At 48.7% G+C, this 23,842-nt stretch overlaps 1 protein-coding gene across 4 annotated transcripts in view; it reads right to left on the bottom strand.

Moving 5' to 3' along the window:
* Positions 1 to 1,213: 1,213 nt before the first annotated feature.
* Positions 1,214 to 23,842, bottom strand: part of NEDD4L (NEDD4 like E3 ubiquitin protein ligase) — a 339,881-nt gene continuing 317,252 nt past the window's right edge. For all 4 annotated transcript variants that reach the window (XM_034642726.1, XM_034642727.1, XM_034642728.1 and 1 more), the window contains 7 exons: positions 17,141 to 17,214; positions 14,732 to 14,792; positions 13,218 to 13,277; positions 11,827 to 11,934; positions 10,388 to 10,484; positions 9,764 to 9,836; positions 1,214 to 5,843 (listed from right to left, as the gene is read on the bottom strand). In XM_034642726.1, coding sequence (XP_034498617.1) covers positions 5,741 to 5,843; positions 9,764 to 9,836; positions 10,388 to 10,484; positions 11,827 to 11,934; positions 13,218 to 13,277; positions 14,732 to 14,792; positions 17,141 to 17,214 — 576 coding nt within the window. In that variant the 3' untranslated portion in view covers positions 1,214 to 5,740. The remainder of the gene's footprint in view (positions 5,844 to 9,763; positions 9,837 to 10,387; positions 10,485 to 11,826; positions 11,935 to 13,217; positions 13,278 to 14,731; positions 14,793 to 17,140; positions 17,215 to 23,842) is intronic.

Raw genomic sequence — 23,842 nt, 5'->3', positions numbered from 1 at the left:
TTTGTCATCTGCCCGAGGTTCCTCAGAAGCAAAGCACGGGAACGAGAAACGGGGTTACCCACGCTGGGTGCTGCCGCTGTGACTGGGGCCTTGACCCGACCGAGGCGCTCAGGAGCTTATTCACCTAGCAAGCGTGCACCTGACCCAGGATCGTTTACTCCCCTATTCACACCACCACTCGTTTTTCCCCCCCAGAAGGAACATATGCAAGTCTGGAGCTGCGCTACCCACCGTCACCTCAGACGCTGCTCACACCGCCTTCCCAGCAAGACGCCACCTGCCGCTGACTGCAGAAGGACTCCATTATGCCCTGCTGGGATGTCACCTCCTGGTGGTCCCTGAGGGGACAGGTTAAGGCCATTAAGAGGAGGCTTCATACTAAAGAGGAAACACTTTTGAGGGGCTACAGTTGTAACAGGGAATTGACGCGAGGATTTGTACAGCATCGTTCTTCTGAGAACCTCTCTGGGCTTCATGGCTGACTCTTTAACTCACATTAAATTGAGGGCTGGTGGGTTAAAAACCAGAGGTGAAGTCAGCCTTTCTAGGGATAGACTCCTGTGAATTACGCAAGTGTTATGTAAAGTCATTAATTCCCAAGCTGAACAACAAGATGACAGACGGCTAAGAACAGATGTGCAGCCCAGAGTGAGCCTTGTGTTTCGGGCAGACTTCAGTGACATCTTAAAGGTGTGGGGCTCTGAGGGATATTAAGGAAATGAGCGCCCTACATCGGCAGGCATTTAAACCCCCAAAGCAGTGAAGACAATGCATTAACAGAGAAGCTTGAAATCAGACAACACATAATACTCGATGTAGAAAACGTTCCAGCTTCCATAATTCTTTATTAAATATTTGACAAGTTGTATCACTTCTTTACAACGACTTCATTTTGTCACATTACTCTTTTGCTGTCAGGAAAACAATCTACAATTTCTCTTTAGATCTCTCAAGAAAAATGAAAAGCAAAAAAGGATTTGTTCCTAAACAAAACTTTTCCTGTATCAAATTCAACCATGTTTTAAAGCCATTCTGATTGTGAAAAGGAGCGTTATCCAGAAGTTGTCTTTAAAAAATTTCAAAGCAGTTTGGTTTGTAATCACCGTATCAAATAGTACTTGGCTTTGTATTATTAGGGGGTGGGGTTTATAATAAAAAGTTATGAAACACTGAGAATTCATTTGGAATGCTTGAAACTCTTTTCACCTTAAAAGTCACTTTTTTTTTTCATGTTTCATTTGGAAAAAGATCCTGAATTACGGAATGACAGCACATTAGCATCATTTTCCTGGGGTCCCTCTCGGGCTCTGAGGGTCAGAAATCTCAGGACACAGCTTGGAGGAAACTGTAGGAGAGCTAAGCTCTCACTCCCTTTCGAAACCAGATTACTTGAGAAAGGTGTAAAAATGCTATACAAATATATACATATATATTTGGACAGCATATGTACGTATATGTGTATAGACATCTCACATAAGTAGTAGTAAAGGAAAACAAAGTTACGCAAAGTTCACATGAAGGAAACCGTGACAATCTAGGTGAGATCAGTCCGAGTGAAAGGGCGAACTGGCGTACATAGGAACAGATGTCTGCGGACACGGGGTTATGGTCATCGGAAAGGCTTTCAATGCTCTGATGCGAGGCTGAGATGCAGTACAGAGAGGTTTGTAGCCAATGCTGTTAGATTCCTATTGAGACTCCTTAGAAACACAAGCCCAACGAACAAGAAGACATGCATTTTAAACATGCGTTGCTCTGCGCACAACATCTTTCCCCAAGGATAGATTTCCAATGACAAGGTTTTCTTGGAAAATTTCATACAGACAGAAAGCTATCCTTTTCTGAAATAAAACATTACACAAGCTCACGTCCTAATGCTACAGCATTGTTTCTGACACTGAAAACACTCTAGGGGTGGGGCGTGCGTGTGCGAGTGTATATACACTGTTCATTAAGGCTTAGATAAATTAAAAAGTGGTCCAAAGTATATCACATTGTCTTCCCAGTTTTAAAATCTAAAGTACAAAGTAGAGTTCATAAGGATTTTTAAAAACGCATCTCAGACCCGAAATTGGCAGTTTTGACATGACTTCTCAGGATGTACCCCAAAGCCTGAAGGAGACAAGAGGTAGTGCTCCATTTCCTGGGGGCCAGGAAGGGAGTGGACCAGGCAGGCACCCTGCGCAGCAGCGCCCCCTACCGACAAGGCAGGAAATGATACCAGACAGTAGTGCCCTCCTCTCCCCGTCAATAAGGGGGGTGCAGAGGAAAGAGGAAAAGAAAGAAGGTGGCTAGCAACAGCGGGGAGGGCGCTGAAGAACTGATTAACCCACGCTCTCTATAGATTTTAAAAGTTCAGAGGTGAGATACAAGACTCAGGAAAATGCTAGAGTCAAGTGTTAAACAATTAGTTAACTGTTAGAACAATTAGTCATTTGCTGCATATGAACTTGGCTTTCAAGAGAGTCAGCCTGGATCTGGCAAGACCACACAGCCACGGTACATGTTGTCTATTTAACAATGTGAGATGCAGAAAGTGGTTCAAATATTTTGCCAACCATTTCTCAGAATCTGTCACTGCACCCTTATGTGGGTGGAATAACCCAAGTCAGTCGCTTTAGAGCATTTGCCATCTGACCACAGGGAAAATCTGATGTTCGACCAAAGGGCCTTGTAAACAAAACTCAAAGAAGCATCTTACATTCTTGTGATTTGGTACAGGACTGGCTATAGAGAAGTACATAATGGAAAATGTTTCAAAGCTGAATACAACTTTAAAGCAGACAAATGCCTCATGGTTTCCTGTTCCCGAGGCAGTCGGCAGAAAAGCAGCACACGATCTGAGGCTAATTCAGACTTTCCAAATTCGCCTGCAGTCCAACAAGGGACAGGGACAGAAACACCCAGGACCTCCAGGCAGGCGTGATAACTCATGTCCACAGGCAACTGTGAACTCTGGAACTAGCTTCTAACCTCGGGGCAAAATGACCCATAGTAACTGTACCTTCTTCAGGGAACTAAAAAAAAGCCAGATCTGGGTAATTTCTAAGGGAACAGAGGGCGCAGAGCCCCTGGACTTGGGAGAAGTGCCAGAGGGAAGGGTAACTAGAAGAGGCAGCCCATCCTGCCCCCCTTCCCGGGGTCTGCTGACCGGAAGGACCAGCAGCCTGCTGCTAACCGCCACCGGGACTCTGTCCTGAAGACATCGGAGAGTGGGTGTCAGCATTTAGACAAAACAAGATCTAGGACTATTCTAGACAAAGAGTGAAACACTGAGAATTGTTGAGATGAGGGAATCTCACGTGGATCAAAAGCCAAACAAAACAGAAACAAACCCCAAACCCAGCGTTATCCAGCCGTCACTGAGTCCGGCATTCAGCGGTAGATGAACTGACCGGCCCGTCACAATTACAGTCTTTCAAGTATTCATAGGGGTATAGTTCGACAATTCCTATCTGTTCCTGGCGCAGAAATGATCTTGAATTTTTCTTTCATATATATATATTTTTTAACACTGCCTAATTTGCATTTACACTGAATATTCTGATTTTGTAAATATACAGTCTGTAAAATGACAGAATCCCAGTTCTTCAACTAGAATTGCGGCCTTTCTCCTCTCTAATGACATGATCACTCTCAGAATCCATCCAAGCCCTGGCTTTGGCGTGAGTCCTAGAAAGAAAGCCCTCTGGGCCAGGCGGGGTAACACAAAGGGGGTTTTTCCATGAGACGTTTGTTAATATATTGACTGCAGGGGAAAAAAATCCCACGAACAGAGAAAAATAATGAGCAAGGTGGTTTTCTTCTGATCACACAACATCTAAGTTCTCTGATCACTATTGGAGATTTTTAAATCAACAGGAAAAGGGAGCCAATCCTCAGCTCTATAGGAATGCACCTTCTCTCAGACACCTCTGACCTCTGCACCTCTTAAGACAGCTCGTTTATAACCACGAACATTCAGGGTTTTTCACAAGCCAACCAGAGCCGGGTAACAATGAATTTCTTACACCTAAAGGTCTTTCTTACATGACAAACGGGGAGGCCCCGGAACCAGGATTTTCTGCCTTATCCATGACTGACAAGAGATCAAATCTCTAGAGCCCCCTGACTGTCACGACAGGGTTTAGGACAACACAGGTTAAAAGGACAGCAGGGCTGCTGAACTCCCATGATGCTCTCAAAACACCACGGAATTCTGCGACTAACACTCATACAAGCGGCACAGAATCCAAGTGCGCGGAACCCTCCACCTCCGCCACGGCCAGCTGAACGGCCCCACGGATGGTGGGGGTCAAATCCAAATTCCCGCTCACTTTTAGTCCAGCACAGAACAGACAGCACTCAGGCAGGACACAGTGTTGAAGCATGCGACATGTCTGAGGTGACGAGACCCGGTTAGATTCAGCGTGCATTCCATAAATCTGGGTGGTTGCGGAGAAACCACAGAACAATGGCTGAGGACAGGTGTGAGGGCTCAGCTTGACAGCCAGGTGTTATACACCAGCAGCCAGGTCACAACGGATCGACATTGCACCGGAAAGATGCGCGCAGGGAGAAGAAATAATCATCACATTGAATGTCTATGGTAAAAAAAAAACAAAAAACAAAAAAAAAAACCAACAAAAACCCAAACATCAACAGAACCAGATATGACCTCCATGTATACATAAAGTGCCTTCCGAATTGGTGCAGTGAGAACAAAAATTGGTTATTTAGCGACCATTAGCCAACGCGTACAGGTAAGACACGAAACAGATCTCTGGTTTCCACAGTTTCAAATCAAGCGGTGCCACGGTTCATTCAAACGTCTCTACGACGAACAGCAAAAAAGAAAAGGTGAGAAGAGAAGGACTGTACAGTGTCAGGGAAGGGTAAGTAATTTCTCCTCTGAGAAAGGCTAGTCCAACTCTGTCTCAAAGGCGTTCTGGCACACGTAATTACTTCTAAGGGGTAATGGTGGGATTCCTTCAAGTCAACACCGAATGTCATGCTGTGTTACAGTTCTCTCCGCCTGTAACGAGTGTGCTAAATTTGTACAAAAAGAATGTAATATCCAGTTCGTTTGCATTCTGAGTATGGAGAAAATTATCATTATGCCTAATGTTATATTTTAAATGCTCTCAAAGTACTTGTCCGTAGAAGGTTTTAGGACAAAAATCAGTCCTCCAATTCTAATAAAGTGGGGGGGGGGGTGCTCAAAGTACTTCAAAAATAAAAAATGTCACTGACATTAAACCTGGTATGAAATTCAAAAATACAAAAAAAAATATGCTCACTTTTCCAAGGACACGAGACATCTTTAATTGTAACGAAATAAAATCTGAAAATCGGTCTAAATCATTTTAAAAAGTAAACATGAGTTGTAATACTATACCTGTAGGGTGATTAATTCCATTCATTGTCATTATAAAGTATGTAAAATATTTATTAAGGGCTTTGCCTACAGAGGCACAACATAAATAGAATTAAGTCCTCCTGAAATGTAATTAGTGTACACGTCAACCAGTTGGTAATTCGTGGTGGAAAATGCAGGAACGCGACCTGGGACCGGGCTGCCACGTCTGAACCTGGGCAAGTCACGGGCGAAGGCTCGAGAAGGCTCAGCTAAAGGAGCCACGCCCAAGGCTGCTCTTCCGCCTGGTCTCTGCAAAGTCTGTTGTTAGGCAAATGCAAAAGTGCAAGCAGGACTTGCTCGAGGAACAACCACCCCGGAGGCCGGAGGCCGGGGGGGCCGCGCTTAATCCACCCCCTCAAATCCTTGAGCGTTTTCCACAGCCATGAGAAGCTTCTCTCGTAAATCTTCAAAGGTTTCATATGGAGGTAAGTCAAGGCGATTGAAGCTGCAGAAGTAACAGAAAGTATCGGTCAAAGGGTCAAAGGCCATCCTCGCTACCCTGTGTCCTGACAGCCTTTCCTAGGGGCGGCTAAGGAGGCATTTGGTACTGGAGCAAGAGGTTGTACAAGGCTTCAGCGACAATCCGGAGTCATCAAAAATAAATGCCACCAACGAAACCGTCATGAGGTTATACAACCTACAGAGACCAGAATTTTCTGATAGGCCACGAAACCTCTCTACCACAGCTAGATGGGGTTCTGGAAAGGCCCAGCTGGGGGGGGGGGCAGGGGAGGCCCGAAAGGGGAGGTCTTGGACGTGAGAGCCGAGTTCCAGACCCGCGAACAGCAAGCACGTACACGTTAGGGACGAACCAATGTTGAAGTCTACTTGCAATGCTCCCACTCATTCTACACTAGATCCCAAGCCAAGCGCTTTTCTGGACAGTAACTTCCAGATAGTCACCCGTGATTCCCAAACTGAAGAGAACAAGTCCCCACATTTCAAAAACTCACTGCTACCGGCAGCAGGAAGAGACAGACGCACGTCCCTGGTGGGCCCCGGCGAACCCCTTCTGTGGTTCACAAGACGCACTGAGCTCTGAGAGTTTTAGGTCACAAAATGCTAGAAGTTATAGCAGAGAAGCACACGGTGCTTCTCAAACTGGAGTTCTCGGGAACCTGGGAATCCTGACAGCGACATCTAAAAGGGTTTTCAGGGGCGCCTGGGTGGCGCAGTCATTGAGCGTCTGCCTTCGGCTCAGGGCATGATCCCAGCGTTATAGGATCGAGTCCCACATCAGGCTCCTCCACTAGGAGCCTGCTTCTTCCTCTCCCACTCCCCTTATGTTCCCTCTCTTGCTGGCTGTCTCTAATAAATAAATAAATAAATCTTAAAAAAAAATAAATAAAATAAAAGGGTTTTCAGTTTGCTAACAGTCTCAAACGTGACCTTACTAGTTGTGAGACAGACCAGGAGCCTGTCACAGAAGCTGGCTTTCCTGTCAGCTGCAGCTGGTCCTTCACAGTCCAGGGCCAGCATCCCTGGGGGGCCTGGGGAAGCACGCTCAAAGATCTGGACCATCCTCCCCTTGTGTATGACCCTTTGCTCACAGCTACCGTGAGGATCACAGGAGTGAAAGCATATACAGGGCTTAGGCCCCTGAGTGGAACACAGTGAGAGCTGGCAGAGTGGGAATTAGCTGGGGGGGGTGGGGGCAGGCGTCTGGCTCTGGCCTGGCAGTAGCCAGCTGAGTGGCCTCTCGACGGGCTTCACTTCCTCACGTGTAAGATGTGTGGGCCGAGGGAGGACATTTTTCGTCTACTCCAAAGAGCAGGCAGGTCTGTGACTCTTTAGAAAGTATAATTTTAAATATCCAAGGACTGATCTTTGATAGCACAGTGAGATGAAGCCCTTTCCATCTCAGACACTCAATGATCACATCTGCGAGGTTTATGGCAAGGCCGCTAGCTCTCGCTCTCCTGCTAAGGCAGGTTTGTATTCTGAAGCTCAACTGTCCATTTTATCTTTTCATAAAACCTGGAAGCATCAGGTATATCTCCAGCTCAAGCTGGCGGCGGCCCTGGTGCTGTGAGCAGCCAGCAAAGCTCTGCTCCGGGACGACAGTACAGCCCGGGGCCAGGCCGGGAGAGGCGCGAGGCAGAGAAGACAGGTGCACCCCTGCCAGCCCGCACCGAGCGCCCCTCCTCAGCGGGCGACAGCCGTCTGTGGACAGCATCAGCAGGAAAATGCTGTGGCCCACACAGACACAGAGAGGCTCTGGTAAGAGCCCCCTGGACTGCCTTTCTCCTGTGGGCAGACCTTCGTCCTGGGGATGGCCAGGGATCTTCAACTCGAGCTGTCTGCCAGAACCACCTGGAGGGCTCGGGAAATTCCACAGCTCAGGCTACGTGCCACACCCATGAAGTCCAAATCTCTGGGGGCAAGACCCTGGCATCCGTATTTTTTAAAAAACTTTCTAGGTGGCTCCAATGTGCAGCCGACATTAGAACCACTGACTTCAGAGGCCTTATCTGGGCAGCACGTTTTAGCTGTGACCCAAGCACATGGACTTGAAACAGTAAGACACCTGTCCAGAGGGGCACAGAGGGACACGGGCTGGACGCTCGATTGAGTGGTGCTCCTCGAAGAGCCTCTGAAGCAAGTGAACTGTATCAACAGAGGCAGCGGAGCCCAGGGCAGGGGTCAGTGTGTAGAGTCGATTATCCTGTGCTCTGGGAATCTGTGAGCTGCGATCACGGGGCAGGCCTCCCCACTGCCGAGGGCACTGCCAGCACGCCGGAAGGCCGAGACTCGTCAGTGCCCGGCCCACAGAGGACAGCTGCGCCCAACAATTCAGCACTCACGATAAGACCGTGAGTTTGGGAGTTGTGCTCAATCCAGCAGTCCCGGGGCTTGGCTCCATGCTGCCTGCCTTCCAAACGCAGGCTATCATAACCCAGAAAACGACACTTGACTCACATACTGTTTGGAATGAAAGCTCCGGAACTACCAACACATTCTCCCTCTAGAAGAAAGGCAGAGAATGGTGGCAATCACCGCTTTGGAGACCCACCAGTTTTAGCTGGAGTCAGCTTGCTTTTCAAGGGTCGGGTGGGCAAGGACCATATTCATGCCATTCAGAGGCCTATGAATGGTATAAATGGGAAACACTTTCTTGCCGGCAAGGCGAGGGAATCAAAAAAACCTCCCACAGCCAAGTTTCTACAAATACACTTTCAAGAGAATTCTTTCCTAGCTGACACTTTGAGGGCGGGGAAGGCATTTCCCACAATGAGTACTTAGTTGCATCGTGCAGCCCAGAGTGGGCTCTGGAAGGCCTCGCTGCTGGTGAGGAGAGGGCTGTGGGCTCACCGTTTTCCAGACGGCCTACCTCCACTTGCTTCTAAGAGCAAGAAGTAAAAGCCTGTGGGGGAAAACCAACACAAGGAACACAGGCGCTTGGGTCAGGAAGAGCCCCCCGAGAGCTGCTGGGTTTAGGGGACTCTCAGAGACATGGGAGGCCCCTCGTCCTGGCCCTGCAACCTGGAGGCCTGAGGGGTGTCTTGCTCCACACCTGTCTCCCCCCGCGACCCCCTGAGACGGGCGCCTCTGTCACACCTCTCATGTTCCTCCAGCCAGTCGTATTGTGGCTGAATTCCAGAGATGTATGGGTTATTTATTGATGGCCATGAGAGGCCTTTTATTCTTTTAAAAATATTTTATGTATTTACTCGTTTGAGAGAAAGAGAGAGAGGAGGAGCAGAGGAGCAGAGGGAGACGGACAAACAGACTCCCCACTGAGCACAGAGCCCGAAGCGGGGCTCGATCCCACAACCCTGAGATCATGACCAGAGCCAAAATCAAGAGTCTGATGCTTAACAGACTGAGCCACCCAGGTGCCCACATGAGAGACCTTTTAAAACAAGGCTTCTCCAGGGGATTTTATCCCAAGTTCTGGGGATAAAAACCAACTTCAGGTTGGAGTAAAAACTCAATCTGTCCATAAAGTTTGAGAACAGTCATTTCCAAGTTGAGTGAACACACAGTAGACTCTGCTTCCAGGAGTAACAAGGGGAGGATGGGGTTTGGAGGGCTGCATTCTGCCCCGGGTGGTCCAACCCAGACCGAGGAGCAAGACCACCCAGGCAGCCATGGCCTTACCTTCCAGAACCACTGAATGACAGGGTGGTTTGGGCATGCTGGGGGGGGTGGTTAACCCTTTATGAGCCAAACACACTGGGTCCATTCAGACCCTGGTTTGAGTTTTATCAGCATCACAGCTCATGTTTCATCGGCATCACTGACACCTCGTACTCTGCTATTCGTGGGCAGGCAACATAGCCTCTGTAACCTCCAGCCCAGCATCGGCCCCAGCTAAGTATTTAAAGCCCTATTTGTGGACAGCTGTGTGTTTTTGTCACTCACCAGGTGTGAGCTCTGGGCAGTTTTTCAGGACTCCCCCATTGCTCTATTGTAAACAGCTGAGGACCATTGGAACCTAGACAAAAACAGAGAAATAAATAAATGCTAAGTGCTGTCCAGGCAGGGGGACAACAAAGCTAGGGTGGGGCTTTAAGGGGAAGGACGAAGGTGGGTGGGCGTGTCGGGGTGCGGGGTGGGAGGAGCTGGCAACACCCTCCCTGGCTCCCAGACTTAGGTACTGCAAGATGTGTTGTGGGGAGAAGCAAGAGGCCCGCACAGCCTTGGCGCACGCGCAGGTGCAGACAGGTGCGGCCCCTCTGCCGAACCCCGCAAGCTTACACATAAAGCTCCTGCAGGGGGGAGGGCTGACAGGTGACCTTTACTCTGCAGAGCAGAGTGCTTTTCTAACGTCTCTACAGTAAGCACGGAGCCATTCTGACTTCTGGAGGTACGGAGACCGCAACACAAAACCAGAGAAACAGAAAAGACCAGCTTGTCTTTGTGCAAACCCCAAAGCGCGCCCCCACCCCCGCCCGAGTCCCCGCAGGGGACCTGCAGGGGCCACAGCTGCCACCAGGCTGCAAAGTCGCAGGAGGAGCACTGAGTCTCCCAGCACCCCGCGCTCACCATAAAGTTCGGCGAAGCCATTCATAGGGACTCGGGACGTCCCCGTGACGAACTGCAGTAACCGGATCCGCTTCTCGGCGTCCATGAGCAGCACAGCCTGCGGACCGGGGCAGAAGGTGGTTACGGCGCAGCGACACCCGGCGCACGCCGCGCTAGCAGACACGCGACAGTCCCTTGCCAGTGCCACGGCGTCCGACCAAGGCAGGAGACTGAAAACAGAGTCGTTTTTTTTTTTTCTCCTTATGGGCCTCAGAATACCGCCTGTGTCATCTCAGAGAACGAGGGAGATCACAACGTCTCTTTCTTCTTCTGCCACCAGGTCAAAAGATATGAAATACAAAGCAAACACTCTGATGGCGGCGAGCTCACGTGTCCGGGGCTGAGGCGTGCCAGCACCCAGCACCCCACCCTGGGGCCAGTCACAAACACCCAGTGTTCGAGAAGCACCGACACCAGGGGAACCAGGTTAGGATGTGAGATTTCAGACCGTAGACAAATTCTCTAAAGAGAACGCTTTATAAAAAGAAAGAATGAAACAGAGGCCAGCACGGCCTCTACAATACCCTGTATGCTACACATCTGGATCAGGACAAGAACCGAGCGGACATGTGGACTGGGACTTGAAGAGTCTGCTTTTAATATTTTCTTTCTCTACACTACTGCTGGCACTTGAAATAATATTAATAGAGATTCAGAAATTAAAACAAGTTATGGGAGTTCTTAGTTTTGTAAGTAAGTAATCAGCCTTTTATTCCCTTTGAAATTGTTATTTTTTTAAGATTTATTTGAGAGAGAGCGAGCGAGCACGTGCATGTGCACAAAGAGAGGAAGCAGCAGGCTCCCCACTGAGTAGGGAGCCTGACATGGGGCTCGATCCCAGGACCCTGAGATCACGACCTGAGCCAAAGGCATACGTTTAACCGACTCAGCCACCCAGGCGTCCCCGAAATTGTTCTTTCGAAGGCAGTTTACGGTCCCTCCCTTGGACTCAACTCATTCCTATTATGCTCTTCTCCTAAGCTCAAGAGAAAGCGAACACTGGCCCTAAGATAGTAAATCAAATTTCCTTTGCATCTCTGACTGAAGAGTATAAAGATCAAAATGCCTGTTGGAGGTTTTTTAACCAAACACGCCATCTGGGATAAGTCAGTCCCAAAGCTCGTTTTGCCCTGAGAGGCCTCCCATTCTTAGCTACACTTTGGCAGCCAGTTCTGACTCCCAAATCCAATTACCTACTTCATCCTCCTCAGTGGGTTCCTCAAATAGAGCTGCTTTAGTCAGCTGGCTAAGGACGAACAAAGTGCTCTGATAAGGATCGACCTGAGGCAGGGACAGCTGTCCCCTAGAGCCACGGAGAAACAGCAGGAAGGGCTGCTTCCTGCCCCCGGTGGTCCAACCCAGACCGAGGAGCAGGACCACCCAGGCAGCCACGGCCTTACCTTCCAGAACCACTGAATGACAGGGTGGTTTGGGCAGTAGCCATTCTTGTAAATAGAATGTTGTCTCCAGTCGTTCACATCCACATCTCCAAGGCCGCACATCAGCAACTAGAAGGGAGACGGATCAGATGTGAACGGGCCCGTGTGAACACCACAGAGATCACCCATGGAGGAATGGCCTTTTTCTCAATGCCAGTATTCTGTCCTGCGCAAAGCAGTCTATCTCTTGCCCATCCCTCCAATCCGAGCTGGGGCTCAGATTCTCTTGTGCTCCGTCTACAGCTGCTCAGTACTCCAGCTGAACCCCTTCTGAGACCTTACGTGTCTCAGTATCTAAATGTCTCCCAACCCCCAGGAGAACTGGTGCTTTATGGCAGCCGGAGCGCCTCTCTGCCAGCTCGCTGACTGGAGGTGCGTGGACGCAGACCTGTACTAATGCAGTGACCGGGTCTGTGATGGAGTCCGAGGGCCCCTCCTCCTACCTAACCCCCAAGCAGGGAAGGAGTCCCTGGGGAAAGTGAGCATGATATTCCTGCGAAGGCACCAAAGAAAAATGGAAGAACTAAACCAGAAGCCTGAGAATAGATCCTAGGCCTGACTGTGCCCAAACCTCGTTGGGTAAGCCCGGGAGGTCCTTAACTGCTCCCTGCCTCAGTTTCTCCACTTATAAAACAAAGGGCTCACACTATAGGATTTTGATATCACCTGTCTTGAAGTTTCTATTCCAAGAAGAAAGAACAGAAGGCTAGTCTGTGAGACATGCGTCATCGGATACGTGGCCTGGACAAATGGGTGACAGCTTCACCAGACATAGCCCTCCTTCCTCCTTCTATTTCTCTCAACACACAACACAGGGTGAGAGATCCTTGTGCTTTTTAAGCTGCCGGTTTTCCTCTAGGTCAACACAAAGAAGCTGAAACAATCCAACACAAACTGCCTCCAGCTACTACCCTGTTGTCTTCTGAGGTTCCTCCTTACTCAACCTCAACCAGGTCAAGTTCACAGAGACGTCTGTTCCAGCCCCTCGCACTCACTTCCTGGCCAAGGTCAGGGGAGGGGAGGAGGCGCAGGATCTGAGCCAGCATGCTGCCGCCCCAACCATGACTCGATGAGAAGCAGTTTTCCTTGCCTGGTGCACCTGGCCATGAACCCAACCCAGTTCAGTGGGCCTTTACTTGTCCGGTGTGTCCCAGAACTACCCTCTCCCAGGCGAGGAATCTACAGCTGACTACTGCCACTATTCGCTACTCGAAGATCGACACAGGCACACCCCATAAGAGACATAGAGTACACTCCATCTCCGCTTATTCCCTAGGACAAATCATGGGCCAAAGAATAATAAAATACCATTTAAAAGTATTTACTTTACAGAAAATATTTAAAATACAAACCTCCAGCTCATTTTCATCAAAAATTTTAATCAAATCAATAGGAAGCAGTTCTGTGAATCCCTGAAAGAAAAAAAAAAAATCACCCTAAATACCCTTTTCCTTGAAAGAGATAAATTTTACAGAGAAAACAAACAGCCAGGAAAAAACACTTTGCTGATTTACAGATCAGCGACAGTAGTAACTGTAGTTCTAGTAAAAACAGTATAGTCACAATGCAAAAATTTAGAAAAGTAGGAGAATCTAGAAGGTTCGGGTACTTGAGCAATTTCAGAAGCCCTTTGAAAATATGGGTTACTGTAGGCAGGCGAATTCCAAAAGCCATTTATGACATAGCTATGAGTCAGTGTGTCCTAGAACGCACGAGCCACGGATGTGCGAGAGAACATGTTTAAAAATAAGGTATCGAAGGCACAGAGATAAGCTACATAAGGAGGCGGTGTGACCCAGGAGAGGAGAAGGGACGGGAGGAGAGAAGCGCGGAGACCGAGCTCTAGTTCCTGGGTTATCACTGACCACCAGAGCGGTCCGCTGAGATGTTCCGGGCTGCCGGGCCTTGCAGGTGTCTGGTTTCTGGACGTGGTGGGATCACCTGCGGCAGGGCCAGGACCCTGCCTTCCGGGCTTCTTATGTAACCTGCTGTCCTCTTGTAGGTCTAACTCACATTTTAGGCCCGAAGTCCCTGAATTTTTGAGTGTTCTGCCGGGCTTGGGGCTTTACTGCAGGTGACTGCGCTGGGGTGAGCCGAGAAGAGTGCTGCCCAACGAGAACTCTCTGCACGGGTTCAGTGGGAATTTAGAATGTGCGCTTGGGGCTTGTTCTCACGTTCTCTTTACATTACAATGTGTTATCAAGACTTACAAAAAGGAATTTAATTTTTGGTCAAAGTGAACCACTTTTTTAAAGAAGGTATTATTTACTCATTTATTAGAGAGCGAGCGAAAGTGAGTGAGCAGGGAGAAGGGCAGAGGGAGAAGCAGGCTCCCCACTGAGCAGGGAGCCCCAATGTGAGGCTCCATCCAGGACCTCTGGGATCAAGATCTGAGCCGAAGGCAGACACTTAACCAAATGAGCCACCCAGGTGCCCCCAAAACGAACCCTTTATAAAAATGATGAATCCTGCCACCCTCTGCTAGGGGCCTGGGAGCATCGCCGACATTAAATATTTGGATCCGAGGAGTGGCTGCTTTACTCTCTAACAGGAGGAAAGTTGGCACAAGACAGCTCGGCGTAAGATTAAAAACCCAGCCGAAGACAACATGTTTTCCACGTAGCTGGGTGGGAGCTGAGTCTGTGCGGGAGTCAAGGAGAAGCAGAGCAAGAGAACACCAGACGGAAGGAGACGGGCTGAGTGCTGGGGTCCCGGGGCCCAGCCTGCGGTGTGCGGGTACAGGCCTGACCCTTCCGCTGCGCGGCCCCCTCACTGGCCCGTCTGCCGGCGCGCGAGCGCCGCTACCACCACACCCCAAGGACGAGAGCTCTCCTCTCTCAACCTAGACTGAGGGCGCCCAGCTTACCTCCAAGAAGGCGTTCATTTGCTTCTGGACCCTGTTTACAAACCTCCACTGGATGACCAAGCTGCGGAAGAAGCAGGAGAGCAGTGAACCACCCTCGTCTCCGCCAGCCCCATTTGTTTCCTGACCCCTTCCCACCTGGGGAGGGGACAGCAGAGGAACCCCCACTGCGGCAGACAAAAGGGAGCGTCCAGAGCCGCGCCACGGCTGAGTCAGTAACGCTTTCAGGAGTAGCTGGGAAACCTAACCTCTGAGCACTTCAAAGATCATTTATTCCCCCTGATCAAGCCTTAGTTTACCAAAGTTGCCTACAAATAGGACTATGTGGACAGAGAGAGGAAAAAAGGTCGTGGAGTGTGAATATACAGATGGGTCAAGCACGCGTTCCCACGCAAACACACGTAGGTACACACGCACCTATGCATAAATGTGTACAGAGATTTTTCTTTTTTTTTTTTTTAAGATTATCATTTATTTATTTGAGAGAGAGAACAAGTGGAGGGGAGAGGCAGGGGGAGAGGGAGAAGCAGATGCCTCAACATGGGGCTTGACCCCAGAACCCTGAACTCATGACTTAAGCTGAAGGTGGCTGCCCAACCGACTGAGGGACCCAGGGCCCTTAAACATGAACATGCATTTTTAAAAGGAGTGTCTGGTACAGCATTTTGTGCTACATTTCACTCTAGTATCCAGCGTACTGGTTTTCAACACTGACACATAACTTACCAGCAGAACGGTTAACACTAATCCTTTAATACCACAATTTGGAGGATTAATGATAAAACCTCTTTTAACAGAAATGCACAGAAACCATTTCCTCTGTGATGATGTTTAGGGCACAGCAGAATTTAACGCTAGGCGAATCCATGCTGGACGCCAGCTAAGGCATTTTGTAGTGACACAGCACGAAGGCCCCGTCACAAAGGGCTCTCCCCTGCACGGTGGCGCCGTGGCAACGGCCCTCGAGGCCCAGCCCCACCACAGGAGCCCTGCTCAGCGGCCTGAGGCTTCACCACCCAGCTGCAGCCACCAGCCAGAGCCTTCCTGCACCGGGGGCACCCGTGTGTCGAGTGGAGACTTTCACCCTCCTTTCTCCTCCAGTGAAGCTGGCTGACACTCAGTCCAAGCCCACTCCCCACCAAATTAGAAACTTAAAGGAATTAACTGCAAAGTATCACCATGTCCAAACCCGCAGACTTCGGGCCCTAATCCCCCTCAGGGGCAGTGTTTTAAAAAATCCATTCGAAGCCTGTGCTTTCAGATGAAGACCACGGCATCTGCCGAGGTGGCGTCCGGCCTGCGGAGATTGTCCAAATTCAGAACAAGGGCGCCAATTAACGTGAACAGGCAAGAACTGTAGTTATCTTAGTCCTAGTTTTTGTTTTGTTGTTTGTTTTTTTTTTAAGCACAGCAAACTTCTAATTTGTGAGGATGGGGGGACGGGGGGGGGTCTGCTGTGGAATAGTGGATGCTTTGTCAGGGTCTCTAAGTAGAGGCTCCAATACTCTCCATTTCTCCCTCATTAGGAAGGACAGGTTTTTCTTTGTAGATGAGACTACAAGATGCCAAGACTCTTGGCCAATTCTTCAAATTCAAGTCCTCTGGCCAATTATGTTGAGGAGAGAGGAGGGAACCAGCTTGTTGAAATGGAAGGGCTGAATGCAGACACGGCGCTCAGACCACTGCGACAACCAGCGAGACGCAGAAACATCTTGAGCACCACTGTGTGCTGACCTCATCCCTGCACCAGGGCTGGCGAGTGAGATCTGGGACTCGTGGGCTTGAAGCATACGTACATGCTGAAGAGGAATGTGGAACGTGCCCAACAGACAAAGGTCTTCTGGCTAGTATAAATGCCCTAGGATTGCTTAACAATTGGATTTCCAAAGACTAAACATCTTATTCCACCAATTGAGGCTGAGATTGGGTTAAGAAAATTATAAGTATCAGAAATAATTCACTATGCTTGCATATGTGGATTTTCCTATCCATTTTCCATTTTAACTATTTTCTTACATTTCCATGATGGAAAAGAAGTCAGGAAAGAGAGGAAATATTTTATTTCTGGTTGTTCCTAATTATACCCCACTGGTTGCTGACACTATGTTCCAACACTGCAAATCTCAATTTTAGACTACATATCACATTCTCCAAAGGCACGTTTGCTGTATTACTCAATACTGTACACTTTTTTCTCCTTTCATGACTCCTTCATAAGGTAGCTCACTGAAGTCATGATACGAGGCAAACCTTCCATCTTATAATTCAACCTCCTATTAGCCCAAGCCACAAAGGAATGCGTATTATTGAAAGTGTGCCCACGACAGGAATGAGCTGTTTTAGCAAGGGACATCAACCAAATAGGCTGTTCAATTTTATAAAAGAAAAGGTCGTAAATCTGTGCATACGTACTCAATATATTCCCTCTTGTTTTCATTTGTCACCATTATTTCTGACCCATTGGGCTTCAGATCCACTTGATAGGTCTGTAATTGCAAAGATAACACAACAATCACCATCGTGAAGTTATTCTGCACATTACTAAGTAATAATGTCTTACTAAACAAGATAAGCGACATTCATTCAGAAAGACTTCCCAGCAAATGGACCCTGAGTACAAGAGAATATCTAACGAGGCTTTTAAACTGTTGAGATGTTACACATTTAAAGATGTTAATCAAAGGTGAATTATTTTGTGGTTATTTATGAGTTTTAATTATTCTTCATACATTACCTAACCATGGAGAAGAGCAACACTGTGTCATCTATTCATTTATCAAGAAATTAATTAATTACGTGTAACAGAAAAGACAGGCTACGCTCACCAAGACTACAGAGATCCAAATTCTAATGCACTTTGTTTCTGAAAATTAGATTTTACAGTCATAAAAAAATACATGGAATTTCTTTCAAAAAGGTGACACATAAGGACTTAAAAAAAAAAAAGCAGCTTAAGAAGCAAGGCTGAGGGATGGGGTTACCTGCTGTTCCGAGAACCCTGGCTTTCTATGTGTATCGGGACACCTCCTCGCTCACTGCCTGGACCAGCTGCCTCCCACGAGGCCACCCAGGATTGTAAGAGCAAAGTGGCTGAAAGCTAGCATGGCCTTTGTGCTTCCAGCCGGCCCTAACTCAGTATCATGCCGTAGAAAGCAGTAACTAGCAGAAAGCAAGGGAAGGAGAGACTTTTTTTTTTTTTTAAATAAAGTTTACTCTCGTAGAAATTTTAAAGGAAAAATGCCACCCCAAGTCTCCCATTCAAAGATAGCCACACTGATGTTCTGCTGGGATCCCTTTCTGTCTGTTTTTTCTACGCAGAACTGGTTATTCTAGGGAGTGAGCCAAACTGGCGGAGAGGGTTTTCCAGAGTAAGTTTCTGGGTCACATCCATCACGAGGGAGAAGAGATTCGGAGCCACAGTGAACGCTGCTGCTCGGGCAGGGGTCCATCGTCCGCGATCCCCCACCTGCCAGCCGCACGTGCTGGGGACAGATGGAGCCTGTGTGCCCCGGACACGCAGCCCGTTTGCCTCCGAACCGTCTCTGGATGATGCGCAGGATCACTGCTCCAGTTCAGATGGGCCGGTGTTTTCAGTCAAAGCACACTGGTCATCTAACCCTTTTACGTTTCCTTCTTTCTCCTTCTCCTCTTATTCAGGAAGGGATCTGGTGTTTCCACCCCATGACTGACCTCCACTCTCTAAGATGTCACTTCAACTCTTTACCATCCGCGATGTGGATTTCAATTGTTATGGTATTTTTAGTTTTCTTCAAGCCCTTCCTGCCGCTTTCCCCTTCTCCACGGCTGTCCTCCCATCTGCCTGGCTCTCCCTGTGATCGCCTGCCCGGCCTCGAGGGGCCCTGGCAATCCTCAACGATGGGGCACACTTAAGCTTAGCGGGCAAGGCAGGGACATTTCTTAGAATAAAACTGTATCGGACCATATTCGTTTACACTGCTACATTTTTAAATAAGTTCCTGATGGTTTTTCCTTTTCTCCCCTGAAGACTGTGTCTTGCTGTTCCCTTTCAGTAATGGACTTTTCCCATCAGATCCACACCAAACAAGTTCATAAACCCAAGCCCAGTTCTTGGTCCTGAAAGGTCTTCAGCGCAGTTCAGCAATACTAAAAACTTTTTCCAGGAGTTGCAATTTCCAGAGAGCTCTGGAATGAGGAGATCAAACACAGAGAGCGAGCATGGCGAGGGGCAAGGAGAAAAACACCTCTGGTTCCTCCCAAAGCAACACCCAGAGAGGATAAAGAGCAGGCAGCCACACCGCGGACCGCATAGAAGCCTTCTTCCCTACGCTGCCGGGGGGGAGTCTAACTGCTTCAACCTTTTGGGAAGATAATTTGGCAACAGGCATCAAATTTTAATGTACACAGCATCCCTTGTCATAATACTTCTCTTCTGAAATTTATACCAAGGGGGAAAAAATTGGCCAGATGAACAAAATGTATATTCCAAGGCTGTAATCATTATGCTGCCTACCTAACAAAATAATGAAATAGCCTACAGGCCTAGCAGTGGGGCCTCGTGAGCAAAGCTGGGGTCTAGGACATGGAATTCAGTGTAGCCATTAAAGTGGTATGTACCTCGACACTTCCTGACACAGAAACATACCTGGGATACATTAAGTTGGAAGTGCATGCATCGTACAATTTCATTCTGTAAAAATAAAAAATCTTGTGTGCATGTGCTTACAAAGAATAATTCTGGAAGATGGAAGTCAAAATTTAAATCGTGAATTTTCTCTAGGTGGTAGGAGCTATGGATGATTTTTATATATGTTTATCGTCCTGGCTTTACGTTTATTACTTAAATTATTAGTTATTTTGTAATCAGATAAACAAGTGTAATTGTTTTCCAAAATAAAAAAAGGGGCCGTACTGTCTGTGTTCGGAGGTCAAGCAGGCAGTCAGTCTAGCTCTGTGGGTGACGCTGGCTGCGGGTCTCTCGGGGAGGCGGTGCTGGAGGCTCACGGGCAGGCAGAGAAGGGGGGTTTTCAGGTCCTGCTCCCAGAGCCTGGCCGTCAGCGTCTGTCAGTGGTCAACCTGCATCCCGCTCAGGCTCCTCACCAACAACACCAGAGTGGGTAGTAGTGGCCGCTCTTCCAATTCCACGTGTTAAACTGGCTGCCAAGGGCCAGACACAGACCCCCTCCTGTGGTTCGGGGGCAGTGTTAGGCTCGTCATGGGAATCACGGACCGGTCCCAACGAGGCAGGCGCCCCTGCCTCCATTTTCTCGCTGACAGGGAGACTCAGCAGGAAGTGGAGAATGGCTTCCTGCCACCATCTCCCCGCCACACTGAATACCTACTTCCTCCGTGTGAACACCTGCTTCTGGGCCAGTGTCATCGTTGTCTTGTGTCTGAACTCAAGGACCCGATATGAAGAACACTAACACAGCGTCTGCACACAGGAGGTGCTCAGTATGTGCTTCTGGAAAAATCCCTATTTTTTTTTTAAATCTACTGGCCTGAGTACGAAGCTACTGCTCTTCGTCATAAAGACTATACATTAGATCAGAAGAACCTCTGAGGAGATGGGACTCTCACTCATCCACACCCTCTTCCTTGGCAGGTTAAAGCTTTGGATTCACACACATTCCCCGTATCTTTCAAAGATGCCTTATGTCAAATGTCTGCTGAGAAACTGTTTGGATCCTATCAAGTAGGTGGGACTTGGGCAGAGCAAGGTTCGCCTGCCTCTGGCCCCATCCTTGGGCGCTGCTCACTGCTGGGCAAACACCCACCTGCTGACAGGACACGTGCCCCCCGAACCCTGCGGGATGAGCCTCGGGGGCCAGGGTCCTCATCGTCCCCCGCCTCTCCAAGCAGACAGGAAAGCGAGCTAAGGGACTGAGGTATCGGAGTCACCTCGCCCTTCTATCCCATGTTTCCTACAGGCGTCATCTGTCCAGCTCCTGAGCTGGTCCTTGAGGAGCCAGAGCCTCTGCCCTTCCCGGGGCCACCCCCACGTTAGGCTCCTGGTCTGGTTCTTCCCAGCTTCAGCCAGGACCTTGCCCTGTTGCTCCCCTTTCCTCCTATATCCAGTTTCTGCCTTTCACTCATTTCCTTCCCCTATGTCATTTCCTTCCCCTATGCAGAGTTTCTCAGGCTTTTTTTTCATTCTCACCCCTTAAGAGCCCCTTTTAGACCCCCTCCTTTCTCTGCCCTCCCCTCTTCCCATTGAATCTTCATGAACAGATCCATCCTAACCTGAGGCACACACTGCGGCCTTTTGGGAGCTCCACAAACCACGGCAATAGCTGAGACTTCTGTGTTCTCCAAGAACTAGTTTTTACCCCCTTGGGGGTGCTATCACCCCAGCTGAGAGTGGATGCTTTCACCTAACTTATGCCTGGTCCTGAAGAGTTTTCCTGCAGGCTGCTGCTCCTCTCTACCCCTCCCTATGGCACAAGCTCGTAAGAGTCCACACTTCCAGTCTTCAAAACAACCCAAACAGATGCTAATTTGCTGAACCAGCAGTAAAGAAGTTCTACCTATTACAACTCTGAATGAGCGCTCCTCCCGCGGGGCGTGGGTGTGTATGTGTGCGCAAGTGTGTGGTTTCGTCTCCCTGCTTGGCACAGAACGACCGTTCAAATGCTGAATCTGCTCATCTGAGACATTCATAGGAGGCCCCAGAAACCAGCAGCTCCAAATTCTCACCAACCAGAAAGAAAACATTGCACAATAATGACCACAGTTGGAGTTTCTTTCCGTGAAATGACAGCTACCACCCAACTTCATGGCCTGATGTTTCCAGCTGCGGAATGAAAACACCCGCTAATAGCCCGAGGAAGGCCGGCTGCATGTACGTTCCACGTGTGTGGTAACTTCACGTCGTTGAAGAAATGACTCTGTTCTGGCCCAAGGGAGGGATGTGCTTTCTCTGGGGTTAAAGTAAAAGGCAATGCACAGTCTACAGTTTTGCAGAGGGCTGGAAGAGGGGAGAGGCTGGCCCATCAAGTGGGTGCCCACGCCGGTTCCACCGCTCTGTCCGGAGTGTCCCCCCAGTCCCAGGTGCTGTGCAGGCGAGTGCACGGTGGCCAGCAAGACGCACACCCAGTGCTGCCGTCACCAGCCTGTGCTTAATGTCCAACACCTAATCACAGAAATAAATGCAGTCATCCAGGCTGTAGGCCGCACGGCGACAGGGACGCACTCTGCACTATTATGGCCTGGGGCCGGGGTCGGTTTCCTTGAGGAAGAGATGTCTGGACTGTAGGTGGGAGGCAGTTTGCTCTCAAGAGATGGAATGGCATGAGCAAAGGTCCTGAGGCAAGGAGCCTGGTGCGTTCAAGAAGTCCAGTGAAACCAGGCCCAGAGAGCACAGCACTCGGGGCAGCTCCGTGATGCAAAAATGCATCTGAGACAGAGCAGATGGGGCAAGGCCACGAGGGACCTCAGGGGCCAATCAATGACCTGGATCTTTATCTTTTAATGTTTCTGGCAGGCGGATGATGATTTATATGTCCTGAAAAGACCAGTCTGCCATTAAGAACAAGGTGGATAAAAAAAAGCCCAGCGAGGCGTCTATGAGACAAGATGGTAGGTTAGACTTGGGTGCTGGAGGAGTGGGAAGGGAGAACAGACGGATTTGAGAAGCACTTGGGGGTTAAAATGAACAGGGCTTGGGGAGGGACTGGAAATGGGAGACGGGATCAGTATGTGGCTGCTGAATTCTCTCTCAATTTCTTCCCAGGATGCAAAAGAGGTAACACTAGCTCCCTGTTCATTAGGTTAGCTCTCTAAAAAGGGAAGGCAGCAATTTAACAGACAGGGCACCTAATCATTCCTACTCCTCCTGTGAGCCTGTGTTGATTACTGCATTACTCCACCTGATTCAATCCCAAAGTCAGGAGAACCTACAGCATTAAATGAGGAGGTCTGAGAGTTGTTCTTAATGAATAATGGATATGAACTGTAATGATCATCAGAATCTTTATGAGAAGTCTACTTAAAAATCCAAACATCGTGTGTTTGGTTGTCACTTATTACGCGGAAACCGTTCCATTTAACTGTGACGAAGGAAGCCCTCCCAGTGCACCTGCTCCCGAGAGCTCCCAGCTCTGGCACTGCTAATGTCTTCTGCACTGTGTTCAGTTAGCCATATGGTTTTCTATAAGCGGATAGAAAGGGTTTTTGGGTGTTTTGGTTTTTTTTTTCCAATTGACACACAAAATTGATTTTAAGTCTTCCTTGGTTCTTTAATTTCTACTCCTTCTTTCCAGGATGATTATCCATGTGTCACCCTTTGAAAATTGGCAGTGAAGACCCTTAAATACGTCCAGCTTAAAAAACGAAGTCATAGGAATTTAAATTATTTTGTGTTCTCAAACTCGGAGCTGCTGTTATTTATAATATTAACAGTTAAAAAAAACTAGGTTAGCGCCGTTCATTCATTTGCTCAATAAGCCTTCAGTAGGTCTCAGCGGCGGCTGAGCGCTGGAGATACCAACGCGACTGAGGTCGGCTCACAGGACACACTGGGTTCGTAATGATTAGGGAACAACCTGAGAAGAGTTCTGGGAGAGGGGGTGACACAGTGCAGGAATGAGGAGGGCACCGCACAGACAGGGAGCTGGCCCGGAAGCATCTCTGTGGACAAAGTTATAGGCACGCTATGGTTCTCAAGGTGAGCAGATGGAGGGGTCCAAAGACAAGGCTAAAGGTGGGCAATGCCAGGTCATAAGCATGCTTAAAAAAGGTCTCAATTTACTCTGAGGGTCACAGAGGGGTCAACAAAGAATTTATAAGTAGACAAACTGCATGTTTGTATTTGCTTTCTAAGATAGCAAACCCTGGAGGGCAGGCACCTGATTTCCTAGCTTCGCTTACACAACTGAGCACTGCAATGTAAAGCGACAGGCATTTTCCGACAGCAGGGTACACGCTTAACAACCTCAAAAGCACTAAGGAAGATCAGTTTCATTTTCCACGCAGCAACCCTTCAGGCGGGCTCCACGGTCTCATTCATTTCAAGGTCATGCAGATTTGCTCTGGGAGATGGGAACTGTGTCTGGGCTTTCATGAAAGGACAGGTACCAGGGCTGGATAAACACCATGAACAGACCTTAAGACAAACACACCCTTATGGAACTTCAG

This window comes from Ailuropoda melanoleuca, chromosome 14, assembly GCF_002007445.2.
Source record: "Ailuropoda melanoleuca isolate Jingjing chromosome 14, ASM200744v2, whole genome shotgun sequence".
Classification (NCBI taxonomy): Eukaryota; Metazoa; Chordata; class Mammalia; order Carnivora; family Ursidae; genus Ailuropoda; species Ailuropoda melanoleuca.
Note: the sequence above shows the minus strand (reverse complement) of the source record. Positions and strands in the feature narration are given on the sequence as shown.